At 36.4% G+C, this 15222-nt stretch overlaps 2 protein-coding genes across 2 annotated transcripts in view; both read right to left on the reverse strand.

The window, feature by feature from the left end:
• Positions 1-15222, reverse strand: part of LOC109093682 (netrin-4-like) — an 89450-nt gene that overhangs the window by 51076 nt on the left and 23152 nt on the right.
• LOC122145586 (dedicator of cytokinesis protein 11-like) lies at positions 224-3097 on the reverse strand. Its single transcript, XM_042759640.1, has 4 exons — positions 3005-3097; positions 2752-2877; positions 1090-1161; positions 224-401 (listed from the first exon to the last, which is right to left on the reverse strand). The coding sequence occupies exons 1-4, from the start codon at positions 3059-3061 to the stop codon at positions 228-230; spliced, it is 429 nt and encodes a 142-aa protein (XP_042615574.1). The 5' UTR covers positions 3062-3097; the 3' UTR covers positions 224-227.

Below are 15222 nucleotides of genomic sequence, written 5' to 3' on the forward strand. Positions count from 1 at the left end.
TATTAACAGAAGAATATTCTATTTAAAATGTATTCCCTGTGATGGATTTTCAGCGGCCATTTACCCCAGTCTTCACTGTCAGCATGATCCTCCAGAAATCATTTAATATTGATTTGCTACTCTAGAAGCATTTATTATTATCAATGTTTAAAACAGTTGTGTTGTTTAATTTCATTAAAGAGGCATTAAAGAGTTAAGCCCGACCTTAAATAATAACCCTGATCATACTAAAATACTACAGCTCTAGGCCTGACCTTGATGAAGCAGGCCAAGCTAAAGTTGACGGAGCGGGCCTCCACTGGGACGTCCACGTAGCGCATAGTGATGTGAGGCATGATCGCCAACAACAAGGACTGCAGTGCTTGGTGGAATGATTCTGGAAACCTCTGGGCTCGCGGCATCTGCAGGAAATGGACAGTAGAGGTGGTTTCACATTCTTAACTGTCACATAGCTATGCTATGAATACTACATGGGTACAGGAAAGAATCATTTGTAAGTAAAGTAGGATTTTATCTGATTTCATTTCAGCTGTCAATGCCCGAGATATTCTAACCAGACGGAAGTCCAACTGTTTTCTTCAGTGTCATGCAATTAGGTATTGTGCTGAAGGCATGTTCGAACAACTGACTTTATACACCGGCCTTTAAATGACATACATGGGTTATGGTTTCAGTTATGCAAATAGCATCCAATGGCATGTAAATTAGGTCTGAACATGTTTGAAACGGCCTGACACAAAGTTGAAACTGTTAAACACACACTGTACATGCAAAAAAACAACTCTGTGTCAACAGTAGAGTACAGTGCAGCTCGTGTGCCTTGTTTATTAATTTATTAGTTTCTTCACAGATACCTTGATCATGCAAACTTTTGAAGAATGAAGAAGTTAACCTCATTCTGTGTACAAATGCCAAAGGTGGAACACAACTTCCTGTTTGACAGCCCGGCTACTTTTTATTGTGTTTACTAAGGATGATGACTAAGGAAAGGAAGTGGAAAGTAAGGCCCTGTACACTCCTCTCAGATAGCAAATGGCTGTTAATTGATATTACTTTAAAGAGTAAAATATGTCATCAGATTATACTAACTTTCATTCTGTTACCATCCTGGAGGTATTGTGCCATTGACTTTGCAATGGTCTCAAAGAAGAACCAGGAATACTGTAATATAAGACAAAAAGAAAAAGGTGTTAATACAGTAACATAGATGAACGTCATAAATGTGTGTCAATACATAAAATATTTACTGATACCATATTACACATTACTGTTCAAAGATTGAGGTCAGTAAAAACAGCAATATTGTGAAATGTTATTAGGATTACAATTTCTTATTTTATTTTAAATAAAACATTTTATTTTAACATTTTAATAAAATGTCATTTAATCCTGTGATGCCAAAGATGAATTTTCATCAGCCATTACTTCTTATATGCTTATTTGCTGCACAAGAAACATTTCTCTTTATTTTCAATCATACATTTTTAGGATTCTTTGATTAATAGGAAGTACAAAAGAGCATCATTTATTTGAAATAGAATTTTTTTGTAACATTATAAATATGATTAATTTAATGCATCCTTGCTGAATAAAAGCATCAATGTCTTTCAGGAAAAAAATACTTAATGATCCCAAAAGTTTGAACAGTAGTGTAACATGATATCTAACTACTTTAATGTTTAAAAAGAATAATAATATTAATGTATACCATATCATATCACAGGAATGTTCTGAATGTGTGCCACTATATATCAGTTTTAAACATACAAATAAATGTATACAACACCGCAACATAGTGACAAAAGTAAATCAAAGTGAAAGTGAATTGCATTGCAGAAACAATGGACTTATTATTCTACCACAATACGATGTGATCTCTGACACCAGTCAAAGTCAAACCAGTTTTCTTATGAAAAAGCATATTCCCTCAAACCTAGTTCCAAGAAAAGCTCTGAGAACTGAATTCCAAGAAAATGTGTCCTTGTGGAAACAGTTACGTAAAAAGACTATATGTGACTTATATGTCTTAAAGGCTTATACTTCAAAGGATATACTTCAAACTAAATTTGTTTTCGTTCTTCATTTGGGGGCAAAAAGAAGTTTGAAAAGACTGAGCGACGGTATACTGTTTTCGAACATTCAAACACCCCCACGCTGCTGGAGGCGGGGTGTAGATTAATGTAAACATGACTCACGACGCTAAACACAACAACGATGCAATGATGAAGTGTAGGCAATCTAATTTTCCCATGAATATTACAGACAAAAGAATAATAATTAGCAGCAGTTCGGAGTCAAGTATCATGTTTGCAATACAAAAGAACCATTCTTTCTCCATAATCAGTCCTTTACGGGAAGTGTGAATGTCTCATGTCTGAAAACTTTAGTATTCAGCTTTCAGATGATGTATAAGTCTCAATTTTGATAAACTGACACTTAAGACTGGTTTTGTGGGCCAGGGTCACATATTACATTTACAGATATAAGAATAGGATAGACAAGAAAAGAAAAGGCATATGAGACGAGGTGGGGTGATTGATTGATTTGAATACACTGAGGAAGGTCCAGTGGCACTGAATACATCAATACTGAAATGTTATATGTAAATATTGGATGTCAATGGTCATATCATGATCTGTTTTCTGGAACAATAAACGCAATTCTGAAGTGAATCAAAAGGATAGAAAATAAACGCAACAGTGCCATCTGCTGTGCAAAGAGAGTAGCTCATACTCTAAACGGTTTTGTCACCTTGAGGAGTTTGTTGCAGGTGTTGAAGTCTGCAGTTTGTTTGAGGATGACAGTCACTGCTGTAGCCAAAACTTCATGTGTCGTCAAAGAGTTTTCTGAAGTTGCGTTGTTGATCCGAAACACGTACTGCAAAATAAAACACTGATTTTGACATTTTTTAAAAATAAAACAAATCAGAAGATTACAAGTGGTCGAGTGTGATCAGATCAACAAATTCATAGTAAGCTAATTATAGGGAGCTATAATGTTGTACCTTCAGAAACGAGCGCAAGTAGTGCTCCAGTTCCTCCTCATGACACTGAGACACCATGTGAATGATTACCCTGAGACAAACAGAGGCACTCTGGTAACATAGCAGTCCTATTCACTTTAAATCCTACTAAAAAACGATTAAATAAGGAAATATTGCCCTGAACAACAATGCATTCATAGGCTACTCTGCATACAAAACAGTAATACAGAAGCACGTCTTTCTGAGAAGACAAATGAAGCAAAATCACCGCAGGAGCGACAGCAATGTCTAGACTTCCTCTTTGCTTGCCACATCGTGGACGATTTCAAAGAGCTGAACGCAGCAATCTTAGGCAGAAAAACTTGATGATGACCTGAGTCTCGACTGCATGTAGGCACTTTGGAAATGAGACAGGAAATGAAAAGAATCTATGTGACACTGAAGACTGGAGTAATATTGCTGAAAATTCAGATTTGCCATCAGGAGGAATAAGACATTTTAAAATAGGTTCAAATAGACGCTATTACTATGCGTTTTATTACATATCACTGGTTCACTGAGGATATCCATTTCTCTCTCACCTTTAGGTACTTGATGAGTTCAGCGGGATTTGCCTGTGATGTTGACCTCTCAGCTGGCATCTGGAAGAAATTGTGGAGGTGCAAATCCTGTTGGACGAGAGTTACTAGATGGACTGCTGTTATTTACTGAACACTCCTTACTCTCTGTTCAGGTAATGGAAAAATGGCTAACCATCCTAGATCAAGATCAACAGACCTGAAGTGTAAAGGTTGATGCTACATACACTCGGCCGTTAAATAATGGTTTGGCATTCTCCACCCATTTGATGTCTGGTGAAGACTGCAAAAAAAAAAAAAACACAAAAAAAATTACTGAATGAATCAGGAACGCAATCAATTCCCAAGCAGCCAAACCATCAATGAACAAATGCAACCAACCAATCACAACCAATTAATTTTTAGGAAAGATTTTAGACCTTTTTTTGAGTCTTGGCTTTTGTCATACAGGTAAACCAGCTGGTAGATTGGCTGACACAGAAGCCTGTAGATGTCTGAGAAGTGTATTACTTCCATCCTTCAATAACAGGAGTCCAGGAATAACCCACTGTAGAAGAGCAAGAGTTCAAGGTATATTCCTCACAACACACACACCACACACACACACCACCAAACACACACACTACACACACACAACACACACACACACCACCATTCGATAGTAATCCATTCGTACTGTTTCTCGAAAGAAGTCTCTTATGCACAGTTTTGGCATTTATTAAAAATATCGTGAAATAGTACTACAACTTAAAATAACTGTTTTATATTTTAACAAAGCTGATATTCAGATCTATTAGTGGCACACGATGCCTTCAGAAATCTTATGCTATCATATTGCTGAAATTTGCTTGCTCCCGAAACAATTTCTCATTATCCCAGTTGATGAAAACAGTTGTGCTGCCTCTTATTTTTATGGAATACCATGAACAATATTTGAAAGGTTTTGATCATTTAATTTTGTCTGTAGTGCCGTTTTGTCAACAAACAAAGGTAATTAAACTTAAATCAAGACTTTCAAAACGAAACTTCTAGGCCCCCTGGGGAGGGTGATGTAACGCAGGCAAGAAATAAAATCAAAATTCAAGCTGGGTTCAGGGTTGTGGCTGGGTTATTATTTATTCCAACTGAGCGCAAACAATACAGCATCTCCCACGGCTTGTAAAAACCATATGCCCATCACCCAGGTGACTTTCCCTTACCATAATTTACCTTTACCTGTGCCCACTACTGCCCTCAGGTGTCTAAATCAACTTTGTAGTTATTAAAACTAACCAAAATAAAGACTAAACATATAAATAAAACAATGACCTAAACAAACAAACAAAGAATATTACCAAAATATATTACTAATATAATCAAAATCATAAGTAGTAAACAAATTATTACAAAGTACCACTACTGAAAGCAACTATGTACCCCAACAGTGTCCTTGATGAAAAGATTATTATTGTAAAAATCTTCTGAGTATAAACGTTTGGAACGGTATACAATACACAAGCACACAGGCCCAATCCCCCAGTTTCCACCCCGTCCCGCCTCTTGGTGGTGGTTTTGTTGCCAGCCTCACAGCTTATGTGATAGAAAGTAAATAGAATCGTGATGCTTTGTCTCCATGGATGTGGACAGGAAGCCTCTGATTTTTAATCTGGGACAGAGATGAAAAATACTTCAAACATTAGCGAGAATCTTGACTTATTCTGCATAAAGAAAGTGTTGTGTGTGTTTTTCTAAGCCTGATTGTGACTCATAAATACAGTACATGAAAAAATATAAACATTGTTATTGTGATTAGCCAGCCAAAACAACACTGACTTAGTGAATGATAATACCTTCATTTTTTGCTTAACTACTCTTTTAAGGCTCTCCTGCTAATGACATCATTAGGTTTGTTCCAGGCAAATCATGCAATACTGTTTCAAATGCTGTCCTGTGCACTGCTCTAGTTGATGTCTTGTGACTCGTTCAATCTATATTGAACGAACATCTGTCTTTAATTTCTTGGCCCTGAGGTCTGGTGAAGCCTAACATGATGTGTCTGCAAAAGATTCAGCTCTTCATATCCTCGAGTCTGCTCAAATGTTATATGTTAAAATTCCATAGTTTAGGTCTCAATAATAAGATACCTGGGTTTTAGACATTTTGTGGGCTAGTCAATGTCCCCAGTTCTATAATTATAGAAATTTATTTTTACGCAGTAAGAGAGGTTAAACAATAACACTACAATGGAGTTTTTACCAAAAACGTCATTCGCTCGTGTGTGTCTAAGCGCTCCATGTGATGGATGTCCAATGCTTGATGTTTTTCTACAGATAATTAAGGATGAGATATTGTGTTGCTGGCATTGAGTGAAAGAATAACACTAGACATGAGAACATAATACGGATCTCACCTCATCATAAAACTCCGGACACTGGTTAGCAGTGCAAAACGGCAGCAAAAAGCACTGGTGGTGAAAACCTGGATCCCCTGGCTTGCCATAGATGCACTAAAGAAGCAAGCAGTGGTTAGTCACTTACACACATTACACTGGCACTAATTACGCAAAATATTAAAGAATTGGGGAAGAAAGCGAGGATAGCACACAAATAGCACAATCAAACACACACCTTTAATGGGCCGGCTCCTTCATCATCAGAATCAGCGAACTGAACACAAACTGCAATGTTTCGAGCCTGGAAGAAAAAACAGACACTGTAATAGGACCACACTTCATATATGTGACCCGGTCACCACCACAAAACCAGCCAGTAAGGGGTAGAAGATTTTTGAAAATTGCGATTTATACAGCATCTGAAAGCTGATTAAATAAGCTTTTCCCACTGATTTATGTTTGTGAGGATGGGACATATAATAATGCCCGAGATACAACTTTTTGAAATCCTGAGATCTAAAGGGTGCAAAAAAAAAAAAAAACAAAATACTGAGAAAATGGCCTTTAAAGCTGTCCCAAATGAAGTTTTTGGCCATGCATGATAACTAATCAAAAATTAAGTTCAACCTATTTACAGTAGGAGAATTTACAAAATATCTCTGCATGGAACATGACCATCTTTTACTCAATATGCCCCGATGATTTTTGGCATAAAAGATAAATCAATAATTCAGACCCATACAGATGTAGTTTTGGCTATTGCTTTCCCACGAGACACTTAGTGACTTTTGGTAGTTCCAGTATCTACATATATTAGCTTTATTTTGCTATCTCAACAACAATCCATACTGTATATATGTGATTAGTCACAACCTTTGTTGGCAAGCTAGCATGTATGTATAATACTAATTAATAACCTAATAGGACACTAATTATGTCCTGATTAAAAAAAAATCTAAGTTGCTAGTTTGCTAATGAATGAACCTGAAGAAAAATCCCATAAACCGATGTCCATTAGTATCACTGAAAAATCCATCTGTATATATGTTTTGGTAGCATCTCTAATTTAGAATAAACAGAAGTTGGCCGATTAATAGAGTAGAGAAGAGTTAAGTAGAATAGGCTTTCCAGCAGTGGAGGGAGGCATGCAATTAACCCTGAATTCTGTTTAATTAGAGATGCTGATCTTTCCGTGAATTGATTTATGGAATAGAATCCCTGTGGCTTTTCACAGAGCCGCATTTGTTTTGAAAATACGTGGGGAGGCAGACACTTTTACTCGCTAGAGAGGAGCTTGTTTGTTTGCACCACCACCCACAGCTTCCCAGTTCCACTAATTACAGAATGTGTGCCGGAACCTCACCTGTTGTCAAGATGTCTTTCTGATTGCGTGCGTCGATTGAGCTGCTGCAGGAGAGACATAGAGATCTGGTTTCTTGTATATGGTGAATGGGTGATGGTATCTGGCGCACTCTTCTGGGATAACCCCTCCCCCCACTTCCCACTGACACCGTCTTCTTGCGTACACGTGTCCGTTCCTCAACTACGGCTTTCACAGTACATACTAAGATGAACCACTGTGTACAGTGTACGTCTGTTGGAGATAAGAAGGTTATAAATTAAATACCTTTCATTAGCTGCTGTTCCCCTCATGATGTGTTTTCTTTCTTCTGAAAATGCAAGTTAATGTTATCGCATTGGACTATAATAACCTACTGTTCTGCTAAATGTTTGATCATTTTAATGTACTTTTTGGGGAGTGTGTCCCCACCTTGTTTAGCATAATGACAGATTTACAAACAATTCTTCATAGGGCCAGTCCCTTTTGCCCAGGAACACAAATTTAGATAAAAAGCGATTTTTTCAGGGTTAAATCATGAAAAAAAAATGTTTCCACAGTGTACAAATCAGCATCCCATTCCTTTTTTAAAAGTAATAAAGACACAAATACCAGATTCACTCAAAAGAAAACCATTTACAAATTAACCTAGCTATTTTTTAAACATATCAAAAAAGACTGTAATTCCTAATAATGCAAACTGTATCCAATTAAAATCACATATCAATTAAAATCTGTTTAAATTATTATTATTTTTTTTTTTAATTAGTTACTATTATGCAAAAGCATAATGTTTAGCTGATACTGCATAATTTCCCCCATTACCAGAAACGGAACAATTCAACAAAACTGTGACACCCAGAAGTGACATCATTTGGTGAACGGCAGAAAGAACAACAAGTAAAATAATCTCCCTTCCATTTCACTTAATTTTTTACACAGTTGTCACTTGTGAACCATTGTTTTTTATGATTTACACATTTTGCATCAGATGCCTAAGTGTGCCTTTAAAAATAATTGTTACTGATAATTTAAAAAAAAAAAACGAGCGCCTTCTGGTTGTTAGAAGGTGTTATTCTAATAACCAAAAAGCAAAGTAAATTAAAAAAATACAAACAAACTTCCTGTTGACAAGTCTGAGGCACAACACTCCATTTAGCTGATGTTAAGTTGTGTCCCAGGGGATTATCTGCAGTTTGTTCTTCTTCTGTGTACTAGAAGAAACAAAATGTCATCAAGAGCATTCAATAGGCATAATACAATAAAGAAGAGTGATTAAAAGGAGAATTACCTTCCGCCAATTGGATGACGAGGATTTTTGCCAAGTGTCAACACATCTTTCACATCAACGATTTAGTGACCGAGGCAAGGAATAGGTTTATCTTAAAGCCTTGTGGCACCCATTCTTATCACCTTCCCTTTGATTCCAGAGACTGAGTATTTATATTAGGGGATCAAATCAGGACTGTTGTTACAGGCATTGCTGCACCCCAGAGAAAATTTCCTACTTTCACAAATTCACGAGTGGACTCATTTTAGGCGATTACCTGTCGTCAAATATGGTGTAATGAAGTCCCTAAGTACACCACGTTGCGCCCTCCACTTTTTTGAGATCTATCCAGCAATTTATTAAAGTCTTCCCTGGATATCTTGGCTACTGTCTTGGCGGTAGAGTGGAGAGAACTTCCCCGCAATGTCTAAGCTGCCTTGGAAGTCTTTGAACACCTGTCTGAAGACACAACACACAGATCCTTGGCACCAGAAAATGAACTTTAAAACCGCACTACATATTACCTAAGTATTTACTAAAGTGTGATTTCCGAAGAGCACTGACTGTGACATTCCAGTTTTGAAGAAAGACCACGTAAATTCTTAGCTGATGTAGAACATATATATCATTTTAAGCTTTACTAGTCCATTAAGACTATAAGGAGTGAGTTTCTGGTGTCTTACTTGGCCGCCCTATCGAAGTGCCTCCGGTATTTGTCCCAGCCGTTGGCAAGTCGGCTTGGCAGTCCCTCTTCAAGACTTTTGGTACTGTCTGAGAAACAGACACCTAAAAAAGGCAAGGAAATATTCCACAGAGCATTCTGGGGAAAGAAAGCATTTAAATCTATGAATTATCAAAAGACAATGCGAGTTCAAAAACATTACAGTTGAATAAATACAACACATTTTTCCTACTATCTTTATACAAACTTCTTTTATTGTTCCACACAACTGTTTACAAATGTTAAAATTAATCCTATATAGTGCTGACAGCGTGTGATGTTATGCAATGCGTCTTTTTTCTTAAGATATCAGAAAAGAATTTCATGGCTAAGAACGTTTTAACAGTTTCTTGAATCATGCTTGTGGTTTATTGAGCACCAGAACCTTGCTGATTTCAGAGGTCTTAAGTAGGGCTCAGTGCAACTGGGTTGAATGTCCATTCTGTAAGACCTCTCCACCCCCAGCAGAAGATGTTCTGTGTTCAGGGTTTGGTAACAGGAGAAAATACCCCCCAAAATAATAAGACACACACCACAACCAGAGCCACCACAAAAAAGCCATAGGATACAATATTAGAAGTAAACAGGAAATTAAATAGTCTGGAAAGATCATTCGATTATCCTGGTTAAGTGTTTTTGCTGGTTGTGGGGAAAAAATTCAATGTAATTTAAAAAAATAATAATTGAAAAATAGGGCTGACACACAAATATATCTAACATAGATCAAATGCGCATCTAGTCAGTAAATCTGGTTCCCTGATTAGAAAGAAAAAAATCGCCATCGACCATGCTTTCAATGGGCGGCATTTAGATAGACAGAAAAAAGATACTGAACAAGCGACTCAATATCCGCGTTGATTATCGAATGCGATACATCCTGAAAATAATCAAAAACGAAAAAAAATATTTGCTTACTTGTAAGTGATCTACGCTCTGTCGATTAAATGCCGAAAAAATTGAGCAGGTGTGGCGATTTAGCGCGAATCAAGGGAACCATATTTCGGCTATATGCTCATGATCATCTCGTTAGATTATACGCCCAAAAAAAAAATTGGAATACAGTAAAAAAAAATAGCTAGTTTGTTCATTTGCTGCAGGTTTGAACAACAACAGCTTATAAGTATAATAATTTTATGGTCTTAGTTCAAAAAAAAAAACAGAATGATGAATGAAAATAGACCATAAAAAAAAAGAAAAATTATTATATTATTATATTTGAAGCTACAGCAGAAAGTGTCTGAAAAAAAAAAAAAAGAGAGTCTCTTAGGCCACAGACCAGATTTTAAATCATACGGTTGCTAAGATGCCTCCTTTAAAAAAAATGCAGAGACTTTTTCTCTTCACTTTTACATAACCCACTTCATGATCACAAGAATCTAATTCAGGGAAAACCAAACTAAAAAACACACCTTCAAGCCATGGACAAGTTCAAAAAGTGTCTCTTCCCTCTCGCTAACACATCCAGCCCTCTCTTCTTCCTGTCAGCTGCCCTGTCGTGAGTAAGTTCAAAATTAAAGCCACGTCACGTCTCCCAGCTGGTCAGCACAGGCTGAGTCTGGTCATGGCACTGGCTTTGGATTTAGTGCATAGCGTTATGCTACATAAACAGTGCCGTGTTAAAACTTATAGCCGTTTCTGCCCTGGCCACACGCTTTGAACAGAAAACAGCAAAAAACACAATTAAGAACACACACAGATTAAGTAGCCATGAGAGGATTGTTAAGATTTATAACAATGTCGTGATTATAACTGGAAAACTTCAATACCAGAGATAAAGGTGCATTTATTTAGCAGAGCTCTCCGTACATCCTGTCATTAAAAGGCATCAGGCCTGCAAAAGGTGAACAGATTACATTAATAAAAACAAAAATGTGTCTTCAGTTGTTGTACACGACTAATGAGGCATGAATGTTCATATGCACATGATTTTACACGTGACTGTTATTGCAAAATACAAAGCTTTCAACAGAAGGCAAAATAAATGACGCATCATCAAACAATAACTAGCTATATTCAGCCACCTGCAGCCTGAAAACTGCATGGATGCGCAACATTCTTGAAACCACATTGACTTCCCTCTGAGACGCCAGCAAATCATCCTTTAGTCAGCAGTGCTGGACAATATGCTCTCCGGGAGGGTTCCATTCATTTGAAAAACATTCAGCGAAGGTACAGATTTAAAAGTTGACCAGAAAAAAAAACTAAAAGCCCAGAAAGCTCTCTCTTATTTTAATGGTGCTTACATAAATACTTTTCACATTAGTGGACCATAACACAGACAAAAAAAATACCCATTGACTTCTTTTGAGGAAAAGAGCCATATCGATCCGGATATATGTATAATTTAAATATAATAATATATATATATATATATATAATTATATATATATATATTATATAGCATATTATATATAATTTATATATTATTTCATTTTTTATTATTTATTGAAAAGTTTATTGTTTTATTTTCAAAGTTTATATTCTAATATTATATATACGTGTGTGTGTGTGTGTGGTGGTTGTGTAAAATCAAAATAAGCAACCATATGTATATTGAGTTTATATAAAGAGAAAAAAAACGTATTAAAATACTGAAACTATTTCCAGGCACAAATGTACCTGTGACAGTGTGTTTTATCCCAGCAGACCTGTTCTATGGGTTTTTTTTTTTCTCTTGCCCCCAATTAGTAATTCTGTTCATGTTTTTTTAATCATTGAATAATTTCCCTCAATACAGTTAGAGGCCTCTTGTCCACTGACATCCTCGTCTGTTGGGTTGCCCGGACTTCAACTATTCTTCAAGAAAACTCTGATGTTTGGCTTTGTGCCTCTCTGCATAGCCCTATACTATTCTATTACATTTGGACAAGCCCAACGCTTCCTTCCCACTACTTCTAATTTTCTTGCAGCAGATGCTTTTTCAATTAGTTTCAGAGAATATTTGTCCTAGAAAGCTGTCCCCAAAGTGTTACCCATGTCAGTATGATGATTTTACCTTATGGAAGCGTCTAATAGACTTCCTTGACCCTGGGAGAACGCGAAGAACCGTGTGCCCGTTTACCCTGACTGTTCATTTCCATCTCCTCCTTCTGGTTCTTTTGGGCGTCCAGGAGGAACCTTCTTGAGCATTTCCCTCAACACAGGGTGGATTGGAGGTCAACATGAAAGTCTGCAGAGATCTTACATCCGTTGACAGATCAAACACCTGCCGAGGGCTGATGAAGAATGGCGTCTACCTAGAGAAACCACAAAGGTGTGGGAATGAATGAGGCTGTGAGTCCCTTGTACTTGACATCTTTACACTCCGGTAACTTAGATCAGCAAGCAATCTGCTGAGCATTACTACATCTGTGAGGATATATAATTTGGTGATAACAGATTATATTATTTATACATCAAATCATTCAGCAAAATACGTACTGCTAGTGTTTACTACCACCTCTCGGAGTGGTAATTTCACTCCATTCGCACATCATGTCCTCTTTTAATCATTTAACAAAGTGTGGGAAAAGTCAGATGCATCTTAAGGGGCTGAAGTTTTTCCAAACCTCTGATGAGCGCCGCATTCCTTCCCTGAGCCAATGAGAGTGCTATCAACTGAGCGTGATCATATTCCATTAATGTGTTTCTAGATGAGATCCTGTCCCTCATGCCCAAAATCTCATAATTCATCTCTCATTAAAAAAACTCACATATCTTCACTACTACTGACCCATAACTGCTGTCTCTGATAGACAAAGCTAGATAAAATTGACACATTTATTATTAATCTGGTACACAAAGAAATTTATGTTTTTTGGTTTTCATGTGATGTTCGTTCTTAAGAAACACGTACTTCAAAAATACATTTAATTTTATTGCATAGCCTATCCTCGTACAGGACATTTAAGGTTAGGAAAATAAAGGCCAGACTACACTATAGCTAAGATTCATTTTCATTTACAAATAATACATTTTTAGGCTTTGACTAATAGTTTCCTTTGACACGGTATGTGGTAAAATGTAAAAATATTTTTTTTTTTTTTTTTTTTTTTAGCATTTTAAATTTTTTTATTGACATTTTTAAACATTAATTTCATATAAAATATACAGATAAATTACATTGTCATGTTCTAATTGTTCAGCACTTTCATTACATTATATTATTAATTGTATGTAAATAACTCACAATTGTTTTTGGTTAACCACTAAAACTTGTTATTCGTAGATACATAACATCATACTAATAATATAAGATATATCCAATTATACTCTAATAATTATATTATATATATGATTATTTTTTTAAATAAATTGAGTACTAAAATTAAAAAAAAAAAAAAAACTTATCTTGAAAATCAGATACATGCAACTGATCTTTTAAATAATATGCCTACAAATTCTTTTTTTCTATATTGGTGACGTCAACATATTTAAAAAAAACAAGACGAGGAATTTTTTTTTCATGCCCAAAGCCCCAACTCAAGTACAGGAAGTCTTTTTTAAGATATACAGTCCCCAGTACTCTCTATGTCTAAAACACTTACATCTACAAAGAAATATGAATTGGAGTTCCCCTTAGGATAACTGAAGCCCAAGTCTATAATTATTTTTTGCTTAGAAAACAATAGGATATACTGCACTGGCTAATATTGTTCGATTTTTCAAAGTCTAACATTCTCAGTATCAAAGTCACAGTCACCGGCATCATCACAGAAGACGGGATCAACAAAATGTGACACTGACAAAAAAGATAAAAGCACTAGCTTAAGGTTTACTACTCACATTGGTTAGGATGCCATCCTCTTCGCACTGACCATCCTCCAGGTTAAAGGTCAAGTCTGACAGCTAACCTGAATCTCGGCCAATTCGCTCTTCAAATGGTGCTTTAACATCTGTCTCAATGCCGAGAAATCTAATCTCTGAAGAGGAAGGATAATACAATTATAAATTTTCCTCATTGCTCACATAGGCAAAGAAAGACTGCTCCGTTTCTAATAGCTGTACATTGTGGACATAATGGACTAACCTGCGTCTCAGGGATCGAGGGTGAAGAGCTTCTGTCGACCTTCATGTCCTGCTCATTTTTATTCAGCTGGTCGGTTTTTCCCTGTCATACTGGAGATAACAGGAACAAATCTGTTTGCGTTTGGTAAAAGCATTTCAAATAAACCAGACCCAAATTCACCAAAACATGTACTTTATTGCCACTATGCACTTAACTTAGTTTGACCTTCTATTTCCAGTACAATGACAAACCAGAGCAAAAGCAACTGCAATTTTTTAATCTCTTTCTTGACTTTTTTTTTGATGTGTCCTGGCCATAATTTAAGACATTTATGTCACAAAAGTGGACTAAAAAATAATAATATTTTAGTATTTTGTGTCTCCATGATGCAACAGATGAGATCCATGTTTACACCCTGAAGCATACTTCTGTTTTAAATGTATATTATTGCACTCTAATTACATATTTCTGAGTGTAACGGTCCTCAGTATAGCTGCACAGTATGCAGAAGGACCATATCGCCAGTAGTCTGGAACCAGCCACTTAAAAGGGGCGTATGGTAAGATTGTTTGACATCTACTAAAGTATAAAATACCATAAGATGTGTTGCATAGATTTAAACATGCTTTAGTTTAACATACTTGTTTATCTAAAAAACATGCAAAAATGTGCGGTCTGGGCCGAATGCCGTCCTTTGTTTTGGGTTTTTGAAACCCGCCCACTGCCACTTTACCCAATTGTATCTCGCACCCCGGGTTGCCAGTTGACGAAAACAAAAACTTTTAATTTTTCATTCATCATCAAGTGCCTCGTTCCTTTTTTGGACGTCAATCTGCAACCTCTTGCCCAACCCTAGGGGGGGGGCTGGGGGGAAACAAAACCCTCCCATATTTGTTTGGCTGCAATCCCTATTAAACAACCTAGTTCAATGCCAAGAAAATAAAAGCACTACTTTACATTGAATTTTTTTGTG

This window comes from Cyprinus carpio, chromosome A7, assembly GCF_018340385.1.
Source record: "Cyprinus carpio isolate SPL01 chromosome A7, ASM1834038v1, whole genome shotgun sequence".
NCBI classification, from domain to species: Eukaryota; Metazoa; Chordata; class Actinopteri; order Cypriniformes; family Cyprinidae; genus Cyprinus; species Cyprinus carpio.